Genomic DNA, 19,353 nt, shown 5'->3' on the forward strand with positions numbered 1-19,353 from the left:
TAAAAAATCTAAACTGCAAGCTGCTAGTATTTACATGGGATATATTGACTAAGATGTTAAAAATATAATTTTATATGAATTTATATAGAAAGTTAGTGGAAGGATAGAAAAAAGTAAGTTCTAGGAAGTGTGTGTCATTACTCCTGCTTTGCTATAGCTTTCTCCAGATACCGGCCCTTTTAAAACTCCTAATGCAGGGTTTTCCTTGTTTATTTCATAAGTGGAATGGTCTTCTCAATGTTAAAGAAAAAGCCACAACACAATGGAACACAAAAGGGTTGCAGTACTCTGAGTCATTTAGCTACATTCAGTCTATTTAAATCATGCCAAAATGGCAGCACACCTGGATTTTAAGGAAACTTAAGAATTCTGAAAGAGGAATTATAGAGCAAATGGCTCAAACAGTTGAGATTTGATTCCTCAATAAAACAATGAGCAAAGAATTGGAAGAGAGAAGGAGCATAAAAAGAATATGCATTTCTCCTTAATCCTGCTTGACAAGTCCTAAATTCAGGTTTCTCCTTCCTGTGCAACTGCAAGCTCACACTTGGGCAGCAGTGAAGCAGCGATGAAGCTGTTTCTGTCCTCCTTCCTTCCTGTAGCACACTTGACAATGTGTGACAATCCTGCATTTAATTTAAGCTGTTTTCATTTTAGCAGTCAGCGTTCTGACTGATCTATTCAAGAATCATTATTCCAAGAAGGAAAAAAAGACACCAAATCTCTGCATCCAAGAAGGAGATAATAGTCAGAAAGGCACCTCCTGAGTTTTCTGCAGTTCTGAGAACTGCTGTCCTTCCTAACCAGCCAGCTGTTCTGCTATCCAGAAGGGATTCCACAAAGGGTGAGCTTGGTTGCAAGCCAGCCCATCAATGCCTAATGGCATTATGTGCAGTGGATATAGTCAGAAACCACTCTGCATGAATTACATACATGGGTGCCTGTTAATACAGTAAGAACACCACTAAAATTGCTCTATGTGATTTTGTGAAGTCCAGTTATTCGTAGGTGGAGCACCAAATTAGCAAAAAAAGTGGCTGTAATATTAATAACGATCGCAGCAGTCTGAAAGATAAATCCCTGCCTACTGCAGTGTCACTCTTGAATTTTTAGTACTTTCAATGGGGCTTTCTAATACTTGGAATTTAAAACGCTGCCCCCCAAATATGATTTGGTGCAACTCAATGAAGACACTTAATAGATTTTAAGATGCCTGAAGTAGGAGACTGTCTTTCCCTAGGGTGGTGAACTGGTGTGTCACTTCTCTCTGGGATGTGGCAGTGTGATGGCTTCACAACACCAAGACAGTTGGAAGTTTTAAATTAATGTGTAATTAATTTCCATACTGTCATCATCCCTTCTCAAACCTTTAATTCATATGCTAGCTTTATCACTAATAATAGTGGGAAAATGCTTGGCTGAAGGAATTGTGCATCTCAGATTATGACTGGTGCTGTTGGGTTATTTCAGCACTTTGCAAATTGTGTTGTCAGCCTTGGTTTTATGGTCTAAGCACAGAGAATGTAGGCAGCTACTCTTGTGCTGGTGGCTGTGTTCTTCCAGATTACCATTCATCTGCTTTCCTACCTTTATCTTACATTTAATTATCTGAGATTATATTCTAGCAATGCTGAATTTATATATTCTGTATGACTCGACAGCATAGTTTCAAATTTGCGCAGTAACCATGCCTTTGAGGCTGCCAGCGAGTCATAAATAAACTTTTTTGTTCCAGAACTATGGTTAAAATGGAGATCTGGACATGTTCTTGAATATGAAAGTGCAAGGGCAGGTTTCTAAGTAGTCTTGTTAACAAACACTTCCTGCACATGATCAGCGGAAATGCAAGTTTTCTTGAAGTTTGAAATGGTATTTCATGAGGATATTGTAAATGTGATCTTATAAATTAAGACCAAATAGGTTCTTGGTTCAGTTTAAGTTATACAGAACAATTAACAAAAGCCATATCCAGCTGCATAAGTTAATTTTTAAAAAAAGAAAAAAAAGTGTGAGAAAAAAAAAGTGGTAAGATGATGAATCTTGAGATGCCCAAACCCAAATGCATGTTTTTAATAAAATGATGGTGATAAGCATTATGGATTCTATCAGAAGAAAACATGAAGCAAATTCAAAGAATTCTGCAAGAATCAACAAACAGTATATTTTTCTCTTTTGTTTTTGTTGTTTTGTTCTTTTTTTAAAAAGAGAGCTTTAGTCAGTGGAGTCTCAGGGGTTATGTAAGACAGAAACATTTTAGTGTTTTAAGAAGGGTGTAAAAATGGATCTGAGATACATTTTGGAGGAAGGAGAGATAAGGCACAGAGATAGAACATAACTTTTCTCAGCTAAAGGATTGTGTTTAGTACACAAACAAGTGAATATGAGTAACAGCAAATGACTTTAAAAACCAGTCTGTTTCCCCACAATGCTTCCATGACCATAATTTTGGAACAGTTTTCCCATGAGAAGTATGGCTGAAACTCAAACCTATTTTAAGCTGGTGCATGATCCCTTTACAGAAGAGGTTGTGCACTGCAGGCCTGGGGAGGCTGTGGGACAGGACTGTACTTGAGAGAGCCTCTTCAGCCCCCTGTGTCTGTACATTTTGGCTGTCCCACGTCACACTTGCTCTGACAAGCTTCAGTGCTCAGTTGCTGCTGCTTAGTGTTTGTGTTTCAAATTCCTCTTTGATAACAGTGACAGGCAACAACCCATTTGATACCCTGTTGGTGTAACTAATTCCAGCTCAGCAAATGGGGAGCCCCCCTTTGATAAACATTTATTCTTGGAGAACACAAGCAGAGTTGGCAGGCACCTACCTTCAAGTCAGACTTTAAAACACAACATGAAATTCAACGACTGGTGATAGGCAGGGGATTATTCCTGCACGGATAATTCCTAAGCAAGATCCATTTGCCTATATAAAGGTATGCTATCCTCACTGTTAATAGACCTGAGCGACTAATAAAATTCACTTGAGGCAGGCATAATTGGACAGGTTCTTTTGTCTCATCCTGTTCTTTCTAGGCTGCATTACGGTTTAGCAGTGTGCTGACTTGCAGTAGGTAGAAAAGGCTGACGTTCTTTCAAGCCTCAGATTCACACAGAGATTTGTGCTTTACCCCAGTGTATGTCCTTCACAAAACATACTGGGATATCATATCCCCAAGGTGAAACAGTGCCTTCTTCCTCTTGCATGTAAAGCCCAAGAGGTGCAGTTAATTTTCTCTGAGGTAGCTTGTCATCCTCTTTGCTGGTCTGGATTTTAGTTGAGCAAATTGAGTGTGAAGCCAGGAACTTTGGGACTCAGTCAACAAAGCAGCGATGAGGGAGACTTAGACACAGCACTTTAGGAGACAAATTTGTTTTCAAAATATAACTTCTGTAGTCTCCACAAAGAGCTTTTAAAAACAAGCTGAACCTTGCAGGTTTGACATCTCTGTGTGTCCCTTAAGTTTGTATCATGTGATCGTTTTATCCAGCAGTGAGAATGAAATTAAGTGGTGTAGGCAAACACATTTTGGCAAGTACAAGTACGGCAAATCTCTGTAAGCAGCATACTTGTCTTCTGGCTCTTGTAGCATGTACAGCCTTCCATGTGTTCATTCCCAAACACAAACACACAAACATCTTTGCAGGCAGCAGAAGTTAGTGTGAGAGCTGGTATTCCCAGTTCTGGGTTCTCCCGGATGGATTTGCCCTGGTAAATGTGTGGCAAGGAGTCAAGCCCTCACAATGCCTGGCAGCCTTCTGTGATCATGTGAATCATGCTCAAAACTGGAACTTACTGCTGACGTGAGGAGAAATGTGGAAGAAAATGCTGGAGGTCTGGGTTGAGGGAAAATGGAATACTATCTGCAAGTAGGTTATGGCTAGAAGTATAAAAATGAGTTACAGTGCATGCAGAGAATACAAACCAAAAACTGGCAGGAGCTACTGGATACTCTTCATTGTTCACAGACATTCCCAGTGTTCGTACTGAGCTCCTGCTTGGTAAACATTACTCTTCAGGCACTCTGCCAGCTGACACGGCTCACGGCTCCGAGTGCCATCGGAGCAGTAAGGTTCTCTCATAGAAAGCAGTTGGTGAATGGTACCCAGCCTGAAAGGCCGGGTCAGGAGTGCCAGTTTCTCTGAGTTTAGTCATATGCTGTAACTTCCTGCCACTGCTTTGTTGGGTTTTGGTCTGCTAATGTCCTAGGAATTGGTACTGCAGGAGTTGGTGCTGCAGTGGGGTCTGTGACTTGCAGCAGGACTCCATGGTGAGCAAGGACCATGTACTCCTAAACAAATGTGTATTATACTTTTGGTGTTTTTAACTAGGGAAGTTTGTTTTTGGGTAGCAGGCAGTGAGAATAAAGCACACTGTCTGAAATACCCCCTCCTTGATGGAATACATACGCTGCTTTGCCAAGATACCTTCTGCAGTGGCGATGTTAACTGGCTTTCCCTTTTCCCAGAGATACGGATATTGTCAAAGGTGCTGAAAAAGAGATAAATCATGATGTAGAAGATTTTTCTCCTTTAGACAGGTCAGTCCCTGCCGAGCTGACACAGAGCCTGTGGTGTAACTGGGTTCCCCAGCAGCCCCAGTGCCACCTGTCAGGATGGCTCCCCAGCCCCACAGGTGCCTTTCCTCTGCAGTGCACCCTCCAGCCTCTACACACATCCTCCGCCAGCTCTGGAAGTTCAAACTCAGCACCTTGTGGTCCCATTACCTGATCTGCTAGGCTTCAGGATATACCTGGTGGCCACAACAACTTTTTACGGCAAAATGTGGCAAATGGTAACTTCTCCGTGTGGACTTTGGCTTTCTGCATTTCTTGCAGCTCTGTGTGTAATTGGGTGAAATCATGTAAAAGTTTGATGCGAGTAAAAGGCCACAGAAAAATAAATTCTGGAACCATGCCTGGTAGCTGGAGATTTAAGAAACTCAGTTTAGAAGCAGAGGCTGAGCTGATTGTCTACACAGAGAAAAGTTATTAAAGTGAAAAGAGGTTTTCATTTTATCTGTTAAATTCATACCACAGCAAGGAGTGGATGCTAAAAAAACTAAATCAAGAATGCAGTGAACATGAAGGTGATTAATTTTGATGCTTTTCTAGAACTCACTCCTTTCTGAACCAGAAAGCCCTAGGTGGTGGAGGGAACCAGGCACCTCCTGGGATAAAGCACCTGCCCTTAACTGTGCACACTCTGTGCACAGGACAAAGCTGGGTTGTGGCAACTGTAAAACTCTAAATCTCTGGTGTCTGTCAGTGGTTCTCTTTACTGTGGGAATTGATCATCCATCAGGTTATAAGGAATGAGAAGTTTTCCATGTACATATGGAGCCATTTTGGGAGAACTCAGGGGTGTCCTGCACAGGATACAGTAGCTTGTGGAATTTTCCTGGCTCTACCACATCTTGGTCTCCCTGCAGTCCCCGGGGAATATGCAGTGTGGCTGTGAACTGTGTAGTTCTTGTCTTTCTGATGTGGAGGGTTGGAACTGCTCAGCAGCCCCCTGTCAGCACAGTCTGGCTGCCAGGTGGAGGTAGCCCTGACATTGAAACTGCTCAAAGGGCTTCTCAGTTGGGTGAGGCTCTGTGCCTTCATTTAGCCATTGCAAAAGTACATCATTACTGGGTAAAAAATGCTCAATGGTGTCCCCCAGAAGTGTTCAAACCTTCATTTTTGAACCTCTATCCAAACTTCCAAGGAGTCTGATTTGTAGGAAGCCTTTTAATGGGGAAACAGACCATTTTTTCAGGGAGTTTCAGGAAAGACTGAATCAAAGCAATTGAGACCCTGAGATTAGTTGTTTAGAGTATGGCACTGACAACACCGTGTTATGGTGTTAGGGTTGTGGGTTTAATACCTATGCGAGCCATTCACTTAAGAGTTGGACTTGCTGATCCTTGTGGGTCCCTTTCAGCTCAGAACATTCTGTGATCTACTTCTTTTTTCTTTCCCCTACTTGAGAGTATTTTGCTTAGGTACCTAGCTCCATGCTCTGGTAAACATTTAAATGTGGAAATTATATTTCTTGGTTTTCTGCAGACTGTACTACAGCTGCTGCATGATAAAACAGTTGACACAAATAGTGAAAACCAAAAAAATTACTGTATTACAGAAGTGCCAGCATACACTTGCTATTATTAAGCAGAAAGTCTTCCTCTTCACCAGTAGACGAGGCAGGAATTTGGTTCTTTACTACAGGAGGAGGACAGAGCAACATACAGTGGCATTAAAATGAAATGCAGGTCCCTTCCTGTGAGCCTAGAATGCCTTTGCTTTAGTAACGAATATTCTGAAGAGGTCACTTATTCTGGCGCCCAGTTCTGTTAGAATCATTCTACTATGATATCTGTTTGCAAAATAAGGTTTGCACTCAGTTTTAATTCTTATAAGCAGAGGAAAAACCTGAGCTTGGCAAAGCCTTTCGAACTGCTGAATCAAGAACTAGCTGCTTGCAAAAAAAAGGATTAAAACCTTTTAATCCTTTTGTGTTTTTTTTTTAAAAAAAAGAAAGGTGTTTAATGTGGTAGTCATGCTGGCAAAATTAATTTTCATGTTTTTTCAAGCACAAGATTTCAGTTTTGTCTGTTTCCTGGTTCCGCATATCTTAGTGGGTTCTTTACACTATGCAATGTGCTTTATTAACATTGAAGTTTTGAAGGAATTTGCAAATAACAAAATGTGGATATGGAAGGAAAATAAGTTGCTAGGAGCAGGCACAGCTGTTCTGTGCTGCATTAGGCAGCGTGGTGATGACTTGATTTTAAAGCCCCTTAGATGGGGGTTTTATTCTCTTGTCCCTTGTACATATTGTGTGCAAGAGAGAGGCAGCCTGAATTCAGGTACTGAATTTTGTGTATGATTAAATGAATGTTCTATATGTATGCATTTGAAAGCCCTTAAGTGAATGTTATGTAAATGGTGATAATTGGAGACTGTCTCCCTGCAATCCTTTCTCAAGCTGAGCAAGGTCTAAGGCCAAAGGCCCAAATGCTTAATTGTATTAAACACAGAGGCTGAAAAATTTATTAACTCAGAAAGTGTGTATTACCAAGTTAATTGGAAGTGCCTTTAAGCTATTACCAGGTGGAAATTTGACTTCAGGTTTCAGTTTTAAATTAAGCAGAAAACCATTCTGTGAGGCTGCTGGAAGATCTGCAGTTAGAGCAGCGCTGCTCTGCTCTCTTTTGTTTTTCTACTCTGTGTAATGCTTAGTATAAATGCTGGGAAGTTAAAGCTGAACACATATATAGCTCTGGCTTTTCCCCAAAATATGTAACAGGCTGCTCAAAAAGCTGTGAGTGCTCTAGGGAAACGTAAAAGCAGAAGAAGAGAAATGAAGGCAACCTCAGGTTCTAGAAGGATGTTTTACTGGGCTGTTTTTCTGCTTTGTTTTTAATCAGTATTCTTCAGTTGTATGCAGGACTGCTTTATGCTTCTTCGAATATTTTTCTTTATTTTGGTTATGTGTTATTTCAGATATTGGAAGCAAGTAAGAATGATGTCATAGTAGAGGGATTGATTTATTTCCCTCTCAACCCCTTCCTATGGATGAGAGTCAGTCAAAGCCAAGGGATTAGCCAGAGTTAGGGATTTTCTTACTAAGATGTAAAGCAGCTCACACTGATAGCCAGCCAGGCACTTTGAGAAAGACATTGCAATTACAACAGCCTGGAAAAATAACGGAGAAAATTTGCCACCCTGTGTGCAGAATCTGTAGGCCCCCTGCAGATGTGATATGGAGAAAAACCACCTCCCTACTGCGTTAAGGTCTAAGTTGTCTGCATAAAACTCCACAAATAAATCAGCACCCAGAATGTGCCTTGCACAGCATCCTCATCTGATGGCTGCCTGAGACAATTCTGATTCAGTAACGTCAGTTAATTTTAGGCGTTTAAACTTTGTCAACAATTTCCATGATTCATAAAGAGACAGAATTAGAAATTTACTCAAGTGCAATACTATGATGACAGGCTGTTGCTGTAGTTTATTAATATCCAGTAATCATGGTCTTAACACTTGAGTGAGCTAATGGCTTTTAACCCATATTGCTGTGAAATAAGCAGGTTTATCCAAACATCACCATTTAACAGGGAAAGCTGAGTTTCTGTTGGTGAAGGATTGATTTATGTGTAACTGTCCAGACATGGAACTAGAAAAACACAGGACATGGGAGGTCTTAAGATGTTTCTTCAGGAAGAAATTTAAAAATACTTGATTTTGACTTAAACTTGTATGAATCCTGTATTGGGGAAAGAGGACTTGAAACCGCCTGTCTGGGTGTGGAGGTTCCTACTGTGTGTCTGCAGAGACACCTCCACCCTGTCAAAAGCTTTGCCTTTAGATTGGGCTTGTGCTCAGGAAAGAGCCTCTTTGCCAAGATGGTGAAGAAGGAGGAGTTGAAGATGGTCAGAATTTCTGAGCTTAAGTCATTACAAATGTTGCTAAAAGGATATTTTTAACCTTACATGTACCCTTGCATTCTCCTTTAGTTAAGCTTACTCCAAAGCACAGTGGGTCTTGCCTGCTGAAATGAGTGCCTCGGAGCTTAGTTCAGTGTGTTGTTTAGGGAGAAGCCAGCTTCTGCTGGATGACTGCTTTTAGTTATTTTTGCAATGTAATTTTTTTACTGAAAGTTACAGAGGTCATTGAACATGTTAAAAGATCTACTTCTTGGAATTTTGGAAATTAATCATTCACTTTATTTGATTTCATTTTGTACAAACTCAAAAGTTATCTCTGAGTAACTTCATGGAAGTCTGGAGAAGGCGGCGAGGAGAAATGCAACTTGCTCTGAGATAATGTTTGTAGATTTGATTATAATGGACATTCACACTTGAAGCTGTAAAACTCAACCACTAAAATTGGATTGAAATAGCAGAATCATTTGTCCTAGCTGTTGGGAATCTCTTAAGCATTAAAACGTAATAAAATCAGATTGTAAAAAAAAAGAGAAAATATGCAGGTAACATGAGGTAACCTGTAATTCAGATTGATCTGAGGAATATGTTGAATTCAGAGTGCCATTTTCTGTGATTGGGGTGCTGTTAAGTATTTTTTTAAAGTGGATAGGAGAAAGTGTTATGATCCATACCATGGATAAAAAGAAAATTGTGTAATATCTGAACATGCAACACCCCACCACATAGATTTGCATTTATTTAGTAAGTACTTTGCACCAAACAATAAAGGCCAAAAGTTTCATTTACAAAGTGCTATCATCTTAGTGAAATAAAACCAAAATAGAGGAAAAAAAGGAATGAATCAGCATTGTGCTCACTGAGACCCACAGAGGCTTTCCTAAGCTGTTGTTTAACAAATGTTATTACAAGGCTCAAACAGACTCTTCCTACATATAAATTATCCAAGAACAAAAAGTTTGAAAAATTGTATTTTGCCAAACAGTGTTTCTGCTGATCACAAAGGGGCAGGAACTACATTTAAACAATGGGTGGGTATATTGCAAGGAAAGCATAAGGATACTAAACATAAGGATAGCTGGGGAGCCTCCTGACTTGTCTGCTGCCCTGCAATGGGTGCTTAAGAGAAGAATCACTGAGTGGCTTTCTCCTGAGTATCTTTCCATCCATGCACTGATATCAATCATCCAAGATCATAAAGGAAACACAGAAAGAGAAATACTTCAGCTATATATAAAACCATGGGCCACCTCTGTCTTCTAGACCACTTTATTTCCACTTCAAAGTCAGTCATGAACATGAGAAAGTCTGTGTCATTGTTGGTTTCTTCCCAGTGTTATAACTGAGCCACATCATCATATTTGTCCTGACAGCAGCCATGTGAGAACAGCAGGTTAGTTTAACAGAGGAAGGTGAGGCACAGTTGAGCCTTTGTGTATGTGACAGGAAAGGTTAAAGGCAGGGATTTAAACCTGAATTTCACAATTTCCAGGCTCAGGAACAGATTTCATTGTAATCTGTTCATTCCAGTGTCAATAATTTCTTATTATTCATTTAGCCCAGGCAGCTAAATAAGATTGCCCATGCCTATTGTATGTCCTTATCCAGTTCATCTTATATTGCAACTGTAATTTTTTTGTTCACAGAGGAGTCTGCTTCCAATCTTAATTTAGCTCAAGTCGTAAAAGCTTTTGGATAAAAATATAAGCTTCCCTCTCCTACAACACAAGTCTTATTTTTGGCTGCCCATCTATTTAGAGTAGTGAGAACTTGCACCATGAGGACAAAGATTTTTTTCTTTAAAATCTCTCACAGCAGGTGGGCGTTCATAGAACACTTAATTGCAGACATGTTCAATAATGTATTTTTCCTCAAACCTTTGTGTGACCCTTTCGAAAAATGGTATCCACAAGAACAGAAGAAGCATTATGTTGCTAGTTCTTGAATTAAAATTTTTGGATGATGAATACTTGATCTGGGTGCTAAATACTGAAAATTCATCAGGATTCTGTTTATTTTTCCCATTTATTTTAAGGAAATGATGAGTCTTTGAAATTAAACAAGTTAACATTTGTTTATATTATGTGTATTTATATTGGCATATATTATGCTTCAGCCACTTGAGTTTTTTAGTGTTATAGAATTACAAGGAAACATATTTTATATGATGTGCTTAATGTGTTTTAAAATGCAAGTATCTGTGCTAAATACCCAGGACCTTGCATTATTTTTCAAGGATCTGGCTAGTATTCAAGTCAGGTAATACAGATTGTATGTTACTCCTCAAAGACTATGGTTCACATAAAAGACACCTTGCCCAGTTAGAGGGAGGCTACACCTCTATCCTCAGCCTTGAAGGAAATCTGACAAGGGATACTTTCCTCCCTGGGAAAGTCCTTTGGGTTCACTAAGAAGCCGCACAGCCTAAAAGCAGCTCATGTGGTGAAGTGACTCTGAACTTACCTGGTAAAGAAGGTAAAACCTTCTTTAAAGGAAGGAAAAGGGAACTGAAATTTTACTCTTCTGCTACAGATGTTTGGTAGGGCAGATTTTAAAACAGAGGCTGAAATGGTTTTCTGATTTATAAGAATTGTTCCACAACCAATTTTCCAGAATAGCAGGGAGCAACAGTGATTTTATATATACATAAAGGCAAGAGAGGCATCTTCGTGGCTGTGCCTGGCTCTGAGGTGCCCTGCAGGAAAGGTGTCAGTGGCTCTCCAGGAAACCTGAGGTTCTGTCTTGGAGGGCTTCAGGTTCCCCTCCCAAACCCATCACACTTTGTTTTGCAGGGAAGGGCAGACAACAGCCATATTGGTTAGAGAATCCCTGGCTGTGTCTGGCTTTCTTTGCATCTTCTTGCTGACCTTTTAAAATACAATTCAAAGGAGCTTTTCTTTTGAATGTGTCACACACCCAGATCAGGACACTGCATGCGTTTTCTGCTATTTTGCCAGGATAGTTCAGTAGAGCAGTGTGTGCCTAAATCTCTGCAAGCATCTCGTCCATGCCATGAGGCCCTCCTTGGGATTCACTTTATGGAATTATCCACAAATCAGTGCTTGCTCGGCAAGTGGCTTTTTCAACACTACCAAATGTGAAAGGAAAGTCCTTTTCTTCTGAAATGTTGCTTTTTGGTTTTATTTTAATTTCTCAATGGAGAGCATGTCTGAGCAAGTTGTTATTTTTCTGCCCCCAGCCAAATAAGATGAAGCCACTTTCTTACAAGAGAAAGAAATATTCTCTTTTTTACAGTCTTCCTCGTCAGAACTGTGTTGTTCCCATAAGCTATCTAGAAGAATTTCGTTTTGAGCAAAGACCAAACAGGGAAAATTTCAGCCAAGAAGGTGAAAGTTTTCCCGTTCTCCTGCCCTGAAGCTTATGAGTGAATAGAAATAAGAGCACTGACTTCTACTCCTGGTGTAATAGGAACTTGTTTTTGAAGTGAGGAGCAAGAATTAGTTCAGAGGGTGAGGCCTGAATGTGCTCCAGGGATCTGTTACTGAGCAGAGAGGCTAGGGAGAGAGACTGGAGTAGTTTGGACTTAGGGGAACTGTGCTAGTCTGGAGTTGTTACTCCATGTGGTGGAGTAAGCAGAGGTGGGTGTGATGGGCACTCAGCCATCCAGCACCTCTCCTGCTGTCACCCAAGACTTGCTCAGGAGGTTCTCTCAAGCTGGTATTTGAGACATTTGTCTTTGAAATACAGTATCTTTTTTCCTTTCCCCCCACTCCTTAAGCTTTCAACAGAAAATCTTCGGCCTTGGTCCATAGGTTATCAGGGAAAGGACAGGTTTTCACTGCAAAAGATACTTCAGTTCCTTGTATTTATATGTAGCCTGTTAAATTAAAACTTTGTACATGCATAATCTTCAGAGTGGGCACTCTGGTCATTTTGAATTTAAGAAGAGGGAAAAGATAACATGTAGGTTACTTCTGTATTTTTAGTATATCCTTATTTTTAGTGACTCTGTTTCTAAGGGTACCCTAAGAGTGAAAATGCTCAAAATGGGTTAAACAAGACAGCTTGTATGATGATCTTGCCCTATCCCCAGTGTTGCCCCTTGGAGGTAACTAGTGATAGTCTCATGGCAGCTTCCTCTGGGCAGTAGGATTATAGAGATGTTGGTTGGAAGGGAGATGTGGAGGTTGTCTAGTCCATTTAACATGAGTTTTTCACAGACACCAAGAGTTTAGAGGATGCTGTTGCAATTGTGTTAGCTCTCGCTGAGATAAGTTTTGGGATTTGCTGTAACAGTTACCAATTGGTATAAAAATATGTATGTTCATGCCTGACTCTATTGTCCTGGGGCCAGGACTCAGGATTATAGGTTTGCTTAATTAGTACTATCCTTCCGTTTCAAAACTTGAGGGCATAGAAATGTTTAAAATGCCTTTGTAGAAAATACCCTTTCTCAGACTGAGAATTTGGTTTATATACAGGTGTACTTCTGTGACCAGTCTCAGAGGATTTACATGGTTTCCAGAAATCAGTGTCACTCAATTAAATGTGCAGAGGAAAATGATTCACTGCAGCAATGTAAAATCAAGGCAGCAGGTTTTTTAGGTTTTACTGCCGGTGAACGTTCAGTTTCCTTTTGTTCTGGTTTTAATAGTATTGATTTTTTTAAAATGTACAAAAGTAAAGTAAGTCCTCAGAGTATGTGCTGGGGAGTAAGTATAAAGTCAGAGATCTAATTGCATTTTATTCTTCAAGGACAAAAGTTTTTTGATTCTGCTGTATTTGCCATTTGAAAAAAAATTACACTATTTTACTAAGATCACAGAGTAAATAACAGAAAATCAGAAAACCAAATCAGCTGCTGAAGTGCAATACAAGACATCAGCTCAGCACACTGCATAGCAAAACAGTCAATCACAATGCCATCACTAGCAGCCTGAATGGTAAATTAACATTTCTCTGGAATAGATGAGAGGTGAATAAACAGAGATATATGTAAATACAAACTAAGTAGAAATAGACATGATTATAGATGAGTAAATATGTGGAATCAGCATCAGTTAAGCAAGCAGACTTAATAATTGCTTGCTGTTCATGTCAGGACAATGTGCCAAAGCCTTTAGACAGCAGCCATCATGTCTTAAAAGGCATTTTCTGGGTTTTGAGCACGGTCTTGGGGCTCTCTTCACCAAGGATGGCAAAAACACCTTTATGAGGAATTTCTGTGGTGAGGCCAGGTCTGTGATACTCCTTCAGAGAAGCTTATTGAGGACAGAACATGTGTATCCGCTTCTGCGCGGGCAGTGCTGACCTTGGTGGATCCACCATCCGCCAAGGCCTTTTGGAAATCGGGCTGAGCAAGCAGCAGTGGCAGAGGTCCAGGTCTGCATTGTGGTGTCTCAGCTGTGACCTCCAGATGGGCTTGGGTTGGGACTGGCGTGTCCCCACGTGGGTGCTTGGTGGCTGCCCAGCACACGAGCACAGCCCGTGTTGAGCATCGGATGCAGCAGGTTTTGAAGGGTTCAGCTGTCCTGCTGCCCCTGCAGTGACTGACCTCCAGCCCCCTCTGCTATGTGTGGCTGCAGCTGCTGGGTGCCTCTCCGGGTGCTGACGACAGGTCTGGCCTTGTCCCTCACTCTCAAACCAGCGGGTTGACCTCAGCCAGCTGCCGGGAAATACCTGCTTGGCTGTGGTGTCTCCGTGGGCTGCAGGGGAGTACCTGCTCAGGCACCTCGAGCTCTGCACGCCCCTCTGGCTGGGTGCTCACGGCTGTTTCTCACACTTTTTACCTCACTCCTCTCACCTGCGAGGTGCTTTGCCCTTTTTTAACCTGTTACCACAGAGGCACTGCCATGACAAGCCTGGCCGTGCCATGCTGTGGGGCCACAGTGGGACTGCTGTGTGCAGCACAGGGCAGCCCTGACCTCTCTTCACAAAGACCATTTTGCAGGACACCCCAACACCCTTCACCCTAGTGGTGCCATGTGAGAGAAGCTAGAAGCATCCTGGGGCTTTGGCAGGCTCCCTGGCCAGGGACACATGCACTGGAGCAAGGCAGAGCCTGGCCTCTGGGCTTTGTCAAAAGCAGGGAGGATTGAAGTTGTTCACTTGGTGGAGTGGCTGTGTGTGTTGTCACACCATGCAACGCTGCCAGGACAGGGCTCAGCATAAACAGTTTGTGTGGGCTAAAGCAAAAGGTGGAACTAGGGTTGAGGAGGTGCCACAGTATCAGCCAAGTCTCCAAGGACTGCAGTTTAGGTGTGAAATTGTGCTCTACGGTTGCTGAGAGAGAGGTACTTTCTCCGGAGCTCGGCCTCAGCCTGCCCTGAGCCACTGCACTCCACGCCCTGCTTGGAAAATAAGAAAAAAGTATCATTCTGCCAGGTTAGGAGACCAGATCTGTTCCACAGAGGCTTTGATGGCCCTGGAGCTCCTTGTAGGGGATCAGGTGCCAGTGTCTGGAGGCAGGGGGGGGTGGTGGGAAGCAGAGTACTGCCCCTGCCCTCTGCAGTAGCTGCCACTGCCCGCCTGGCTCAGCTGTAACTGCAGCTGCACCCATAGAATTTAAATCTCTCATATGTTAGAAAAACACATTTAAAGGCTGTCCTTTTTTGGGATGGCTGAATTTGTATCCTTCCTAGATCAGGGAAATTCAGCCCTGGGTTTGTCTAGAGTTTAAAGCACCTGGGCTGACAGGTGCCTTGCCCCCCCTCTCCCTCAAGGACACATTCAAGGATGTGTCTAGAATGCGAAGGTGTGAAACCACCAGCAGCTCTGCTGGGGTCATTGGTTTGTTATCTTGGGGTTGAACAGGTTTCTTCTTTTACTCAGGCTCCTTTCTATGTGCCAGCAGCTGTCTCTGACGTGTTTATAGGTCAGGTTCATCTCTAAGGTTGCTGATCACAACTGTGTTTGAAACATGGCCGTAGTGTGACCTGTGCATGGAATAGCATCATGGGTGGACTCTGTTAACTCTCCCTGTGCAATTAAATGTTTTAGTGCTTTATAGGAATATGGGATCATCAAATGTTTCTTACAAGGACAAAGCAGTGTTTCAAGATGATCCCCAGATCACATAATGCGAAATTTTCCTGTACAGCAAGTACAGAAGAAAAATACAACCATTCAACCTGGATGCACAGTTTTATCCATCTCAATTTGTTATGTAAATCCTGAAGACACAGCTCTATTTCCATGAGATTTTAATTGATTATTTAAATGTTATATGATACATTTAGTTTTTTTTCATTTTTGCTGAGTCTTTCATGCCTGAATGCCACTTTGGTTTCTTTGCTGACTTTCACTTCTAGTGATTAGTTTCTTAACAAGCATAGGCTAGCTTCTGCAGGTTTCCAGATACTTAAACTGTAGGATTTTTATGTCAGTCTACATTTAAAATGAAACTAAAGGTTGTTATTTGTATACTTAAAACTGTCTTTTAATTTTCATGGATATGTTAACAGCTTTCACTAAATCTAATGTCAAGGTATGGTGCATTTCATAGGTTTGGTGTGTCAGCTGTCCTGTAATTTCCAGTGCTATGACCATAGTGTAAATCTTCAAAAATCCATTTATTAAAAATAAACCATAAAAATTGTTCCAAATTGTCAAATACCTGAATGAATGCCCAGTGGGCAGGGGAGTCTTCTATTGCTCTCATTTATAGGCAAGCCAGATGGACTTCATTCATTTCAGGAGAAAAAGGTACTCAAGCAGAAACTGTCCTTGTGATGTTGCAGTCTGCACTGAATTTGTGTGGCTGAGGCCATTCAACCTGGATTTGTAGTAAGGGCACCAGTTATCTTATAATTTAGATTAACGTGACACATTCCATGCTTATGTGATGTTATGTCCTGATGGAGGTGATTTGGTTATTTTTCCAGGCAAGCCAACGTTTATGAAGGCTCCTGAAGATCAGATTGGGATTTCTGGAGGAGTGGCCTCTTTTGTGTGTCAGGCAACAGGAGAGCCCAAGCCTCGTATCACGTGGATGAAGAAGGGGAAGAAAGTCAGTTCTCAGCGGTTTGAGGTAATTGCCAAAAGAAAAAAAAAAAACCAACCCAAAGCTGAAAATTTGGTAATCAATCTAATCCTCACAGGTCTTAATTGCACAATAATCATCACTGTAACCTGGGTATCTCTTCATCACTACAATACAGAGTGTGAAGCTTCAGTGTGAAACACGTTTCCTTCCCTGCAGCAATGCAATCTATAGAGCAGGTGGTGTCCTTTGAGCGTGATGCTGGAAACACACCAACAGGACATCCCCATGCAGAGAATTGGATGGCAGATAAGAGTTGGATCTAGCAGTAGTTTGCTGTTTTCATTGTCAGAATTTATAAGGCACTTCTCTGACCTACAATCCCCAGTGGAATTCAAAGTGAGGTGCCAGAACACCACTGGAAATCTTTCTAAGTGATGGCTACTGCTATCTCTCCCACAAAGATACTTGGAAGGGGAATAGTGAAGAGTTAATCAATGTCCCTGTGAGCTGAAATAGGAGAGAAGGGAAGGGAGAAGAGCAGGTGTTAGAAACATCGTTGAAAAAGGGTCCAATTTGGTTTATATTTTACATAGCAAATATATTTTTACTGACTTTCTCCACCTTTTTCTCTGCTTTCCTTTTTTAGTGTCAGGCTCCCTTCTCTAAAACTGCCCTCGCAAATGTGACCCTTCTACAGTTCTGCTGCCTTTCCTCTAATCCCCTGTCTTTGATGTTTTTGCTTTCCTGAATGGAGGCAAAGGATGAGTTTGCTGCCCAGAATGGACTGATTCAAGTCACCACTTTTAATCATGATATCGTATGTGAGCAGAAAACCTTGATTAAAGTAATCAGTTTTAATCTTGTTTTACATTGTTATTTTTCTCTGGTAAAGGTTTTGTTGTATAGTAACTATTTAAACATTCTAATTTGTAAGTAGATACAACCTTTATAGTGAATTAGGTGCTTTTGGCTGACTAGAGAGCTATGCCATATTATATGTATTTATGTGAGCAATTTCACACCTTTGTTCACATCAGTTTGGATGCATAGCTTGTGTCAGGAGATAGTGAATAATTTTTTTTCCTAAGTTAACTGTTAATTTTACTTCATTATTAGTCTTAGGGAAAATTCAGAAATAAGTTTAAATGGAGAAAAAACCCAAATCTGATGTACACATACTAAGTTGTGACAAGAAGAGGTATCTATCATTAGCAAATTAACATTTTTTTTTCTCAGTATCTGTCTGCCCCTTAGTAGTTGTAGCTCTGTTCCTGTCACACGGTGTTTGTTCAAAGGATAGCGAGGGCAGAAGAGCTTTTCTGCTGTTTCATCTCTTTGCTTTTTAATCCTTATCACTGAAGTGAATTAATCTCTGTAGCTGATTTTGTCTTGTTTTAAAATTTAGCAGTAGCTCTGTCCTTTGTAAAGATATTTAATATATTGTCACAGCTTCACATTTAATTTAAAAATTAGTGTTTTTAAAAAATTAAATTCTTTATAGTGTATTATGGTGATTTTCATATTTCTCTTTCTTTACCTGACTGTATTAGGGGTTTCTTCTTGAAACAGAAGGGCTGTTCATTCCAGCATGAGGAATAACAGATTTTTTAGTGATCTTGGTTACCTTTTGATTTCTTCCTATTTCTACTGTCACTTCAGAGTCTTGGGGTGCATTGTTTTCCTCCTTCCTGTTCTCTCTCTTTTGATCTTTACGCTGTGAGAAGTGCTTCTAAACAGGCCCTTGGAAATAGGGTGAAAGTTTGGCATGGGGGTAGCAGCTCTAAGTTGAATCCATGTCTAGAACGAAGGATCCCTTAAGTCTCTTCATCTCTCCCTCAGTTTCCAAGGGCCAGGAGTGGGTGGCATCTGCCTTCCCCTCATGCTGTCACTGCCTGCAAATCAGGTAGTATTTCTAACTTTTGCTGCACTCTGTGATAGGAGAAAGGGTGAATTTGGCATTAATAGTGGCTTGAGGCTGTGCCATCACAGCCTTGCTGTTATGAAATAGCATATAGTGATCCAGCTACTAACTAATAAATACCTTTTTCTACCATGTATAAGTCAGTAATGCATTTTGCAGCTTAGCAGGATGGATGGAAAGGCAATGATTTATTAAAGACTTAATTTATTATGCTGGGGAAGGAAGTGTAATTACAGCATTGTTGATTATACCAGAGTTGCAAAGTACCTAGTGCTGAGGGACATTAAAACCCCTCACTCTGCTGGAGTTAGCATATGCTGTAGGTGCTGGAGGTTTTATTCAAGTTTTGTTACTGTTTTCCTGGCAATCCCGCAGGAGTATATCATTCTCCTCTTCCATCAAGGTGAAAGTTGGCACTAAATTGTTATCAGTGATTAGTAAAATCATTAGTGCAAATATGGCTCAGATGTTTTAAATCATCAGATTCACATCTTAATACCAGTTTGATAATTTGTCAACCTTAATTGATCCATAAAGAACCTCATTGGATCTTCATTTGTTCTGGCCTCCTCAGAGGACAAGTATGTTCTTGACACTGAAATTTTTGTGCTATGGGTTTGGAACACTTAACTTAGTGCATGTTTTTTTAGAGCTTACAGGGCTTGTTCTGGTTTGGTTTTTGTTCTTCAACCCCTAGATTGTTTTGACTTTCAGTGTTTGTTTCAAAGGCACCAGTAATGAAGTGCTGTCTTTTCATTTTCAAAGGTTATCGAGTTTGATGATGGATCAGGATCAGTTCTGCGGATACAGCCCCTGCGTGTTCATCGAGATGAAGCTATCTATGAGTGCACAGCCACCAACAGTGTGGGGGAGATAAACACCAGTGCCAAGTTAACAGTCTTAGAAGGTAAGGGGGAAGTTTTTGCATGCCTTAAGTGGCAGGAGATGTGGCTTTGGCAGCTACATGTTGACGTGCTGCATTTAAATGGCATGGTGATATGCTAGCTTGATTTGGTAAAGCTGTGTTTTCCCTGCAGCAGTTGCTATAATTTCTCCTATAATAGAACA

General features: G+C 41.0%; 1 protein-coding gene across 17 annotated transcripts in view; it reads left to right on the forward strand.

Moving 5' to 3' along the window:
* PTPRF (protein tyrosine phosphatase receptor type F) overlaps positions 1–19,353 on the forward strand; it is a 376,909-nt gene that overhangs the window by 166,265 nt on the left and 191,291 nt on the right. For all 17 annotated transcript variants that reach the window (XM_019007641.2, XM_015636139.3, XM_015636143.3 and 14 more), the window contains exons 4-5: positions 16,264–16,409; positions 19,051–19,192. In XM_019007641.2, coding sequence (XP_018863186.1) covers positions 16,264–16,409; positions 19,051–19,192 — 288 coding nt within the window. The remainder of the gene's footprint in view (positions 1–16,263; positions 16,410–19,050; positions 19,193–19,353) is intronic.

Source organism: Parus major, chromosome 8 (genome assembly GCF_001522545.3).
Source record: "Parus major isolate Abel chromosome 8, Parus_major1.1, whole genome shotgun sequence".
Classification (NCBI taxonomy): Eukaryota; Metazoa; Chordata; class Aves; order Passeriformes; family Paridae; genus Parus; species Parus major.